This window comes from Salvelinus sp. IW2-2015, unplaced genomic scaffold, assembly GCF_002910315.2.
Source record: "Salvelinus sp. IW2-2015 unplaced genomic scaffold, ASM291031v2 Un_scaffold3191, whole genome shotgun sequence".
NCBI classification, from domain to species: domain Eukaryota; kingdom Metazoa; phylum Chordata; class Actinopteri; order Salmoniformes; family Salmonidae; genus Salvelinus; species Salvelinus sp. IW2-2015.
The window spans coordinates 4,258-6,663 of record NW_019944478.1 but is presented as its reverse complement, the minus strand read 5'-3'; the positions used below and the strand labels follow the sequence as shown (position 1 = coordinate 6,663).

General features: G+C 48.0%; 1 protein-coding gene across 1 annotated transcript; it reads right to left on the bottom strand.

Annotated features, from left to right (window-relative positions):
* Positions 1-1,238: 1,238 nt before the first annotated feature.
* LOC139025737 (octapeptide-repeat protein T2-like) lies at positions 1,239-1,904 on the bottom strand. Its single transcript, XM_070440930.1, has 2 exons — positions 1,810-1,904; positions 1,239-1,716 (listed from the first exon to the last, which is right to left on the bottom strand). The coding sequence occupies exons 1-2, from the start codon at positions 1,902-1,904 to the stop codon at positions 1,239-1,241; spliced, it is 573 nt and encodes a 190-aa protein (XP_070297031.1).
* Between the last annotated feature and the right edge of the window lie 502 nt (positions 1,905-2,406).

The window sequence follows — 2,406 nt, the reverse complement described above, 5'->3', positions numbered from 1 at the left end:
TTCTTCAAGACCATATCTTGCAGACCATATCTGTGTTCTATCTTCAGACCCACTATCCTTTGGCTATCTTCAGCCATATCCTCGTCTATCTTTCAGACCTGATAATCTTCAGACCAATAATCTTCAGACCAGTATCTTCTGTGTCTACTTCAGACCATGTCGCTTCTGTGTCCCTATCTTCAGACCCATATCCTGTGTCCTAATCTTCAGACCATAGATCCTGTGTCTAGCGGACAGACCTTATGATCCTGTGTCTAGGTCTACAGGGACCATATTCCGTGTCTAATCTGTCAGACCATAGTCCTGTGTCAATACTTCTTCAGACCATATCCTGTGCTTATCTCAGACCCTATCCTGTGTCCTATCTCAGACCTTATATCCGTGTCTTATCTCAACCATATCTGCCAGACGCATATCTTCAGACGCATAATCCTTGTGTCTATCTACAGACCTATGATCCTGTGTCATCATTTCAGACTATAGGCCTGTGTCCTATCTTCAAGACCATATTCTTCAGACCATATCGGGTAGACCATCATTCTGTGGTCCTATTTCAGACCAATATCCTGTGTCTATCTTCAGAAACATATCCTGTGGTCTATGCTTCAGACCATATCCTGTTGTCTATCTACCGACGCATATCCTGTGTCTATATCTGACTATGACATAATCCTTTCTAGCTTTCGAGGACCTATATTCTGCGCTGTGGTCTATTCTTCAGACTCATATCCTGTGTCTAATCTTCAGAACCATGATCTCGGGTGTTCTTCTATTCGTCCAAGACCAATATCTCTGTGTCTATCTTACAGACCATCATCCTGTAGGTCAGACCTATTTTCTACGCTCACCTACCGGCCTCTGTGTTCTGTCCTCTGTGTCTGTCCTCTGTGCCTGTTCCTCTGTGTTCTTGTCCTCTTTTGTGTTTCTATCCTCTGGTTTGTGGTCCCTCTGGTGTTCGGTGTTCCTCTGTGTTTGTCTCTGTTGTTTTGTCTCTGTGTTCTCGTGCGCTCTGTGTTTTCTGTCCTCTGTGTCTGTCCCCTCTGTGTCTGTCTCTGTGTCTGTACTTTCTTTGTGTTCTGTCCTTGTGGTTCGGCCTTCTGTGTGTCCTCTTGTTTCTGTCCTCTGTGTTTCCTGTTTCCTCTTGTGTCGTGTCCTCGGTTGTCTGTGTTGTCCTCTGGTGTCTGTCCTCTGTGTCTGTCCTCTGTGTCTGTCCTCTGTGTCTTACTCGTGTGTCTGTCCTACGGGTCGGTGTCCTCTGTGTTCTTGCGTGCCTCTGTGTTTTGTTCCTCTGTGTTGTCCCTGTGTGTCTGTCCGTTGCTGTGTGTCCTGTCCTGCTGTGGTCTGCCTCTCTGTGTCTTTCTCTGTGTTCTGTCCGCCCTCTGTGTTCTGTCCTCTGTGGCTGTCCTCTGTGTCTGTCCCTGGCTGTCTTCCCTGTGTGTCTGCCTCTGTGTCTGTGCCTCTGTGTCTGTCCTCTGTGTCCTGTCCTTCTGTTGTTCTGTCCTCTGTGTTCTGTCCTCCTGTGTCCTGTCCTCTGTTTGTCCCTCTGTGTCTGTCCTCTGTGTCTGTCCCTCATGTGGTCGTCTGTTGTTCTGTCCTCTTTGGTCTGTCCCTCTGTGCTGTCCTCTGTGTCCGTTCTTCTCTGTGTTCTGTCCTCTGTGTCTGTCCTCTTGTCTGGTCGCTGTGTCCCTGTGTTCTTCCCAGATCTGTTTTTCTTTTCTACGAGGGGAAATGCCACGGGCAGAAGCGGTGGAGATCTTGTCGGTGATTCTGGCATAGTACTTTTCTCAGGACCGTCTGGTTCATGGAAACCTGGCGTCAAGTCCATGTCCGCGTTGGGAGAGTTCGGGGGCGCCGGGTTCGGGTGTTGCTTCGACCACCCCGAACTTCAAGGCCGAGCAGTACATTTGGAGCATCGGATGAGTAACTTGCCAGAAGTGTCCAGAGATGGAACGCCCACAACGATGCGACATGGGTCTTTCTTGGCGCAGAGCGCTATCGAGGAGGGAGTGTGTACACGCTAACTTACTTCAAGAACGGTAAGGCCGATTGCTTGGGAAAATTTGATGCAGTGGTAAACGGACGCCTGCCAGTAACCTATGCTACCACGGTTACCCTGTGGTTTGTGGGAATGTGTACTTGGGTAGGTTACGGGGTTGGTCTGCAAATCATGCAGGTCAACTTGTTGTAGATACGCTTTGTAAGTACATAGTAACAGAGGTAGGTGGTTTACTTCAGTACACAATGTTGTTACTGTAGGAGTTACAGCACTAACAGCGTTAATAAAGATGCTACTTAAGAAAAAGTGTTAAAGTCAGATGAGGACAAAAGCAGTAGGAGATGTTACGCCCCTCAATCCCGCTTTAAAATGGATGGCACTAGATGACGTTTATGCAATATTTCAGGGTG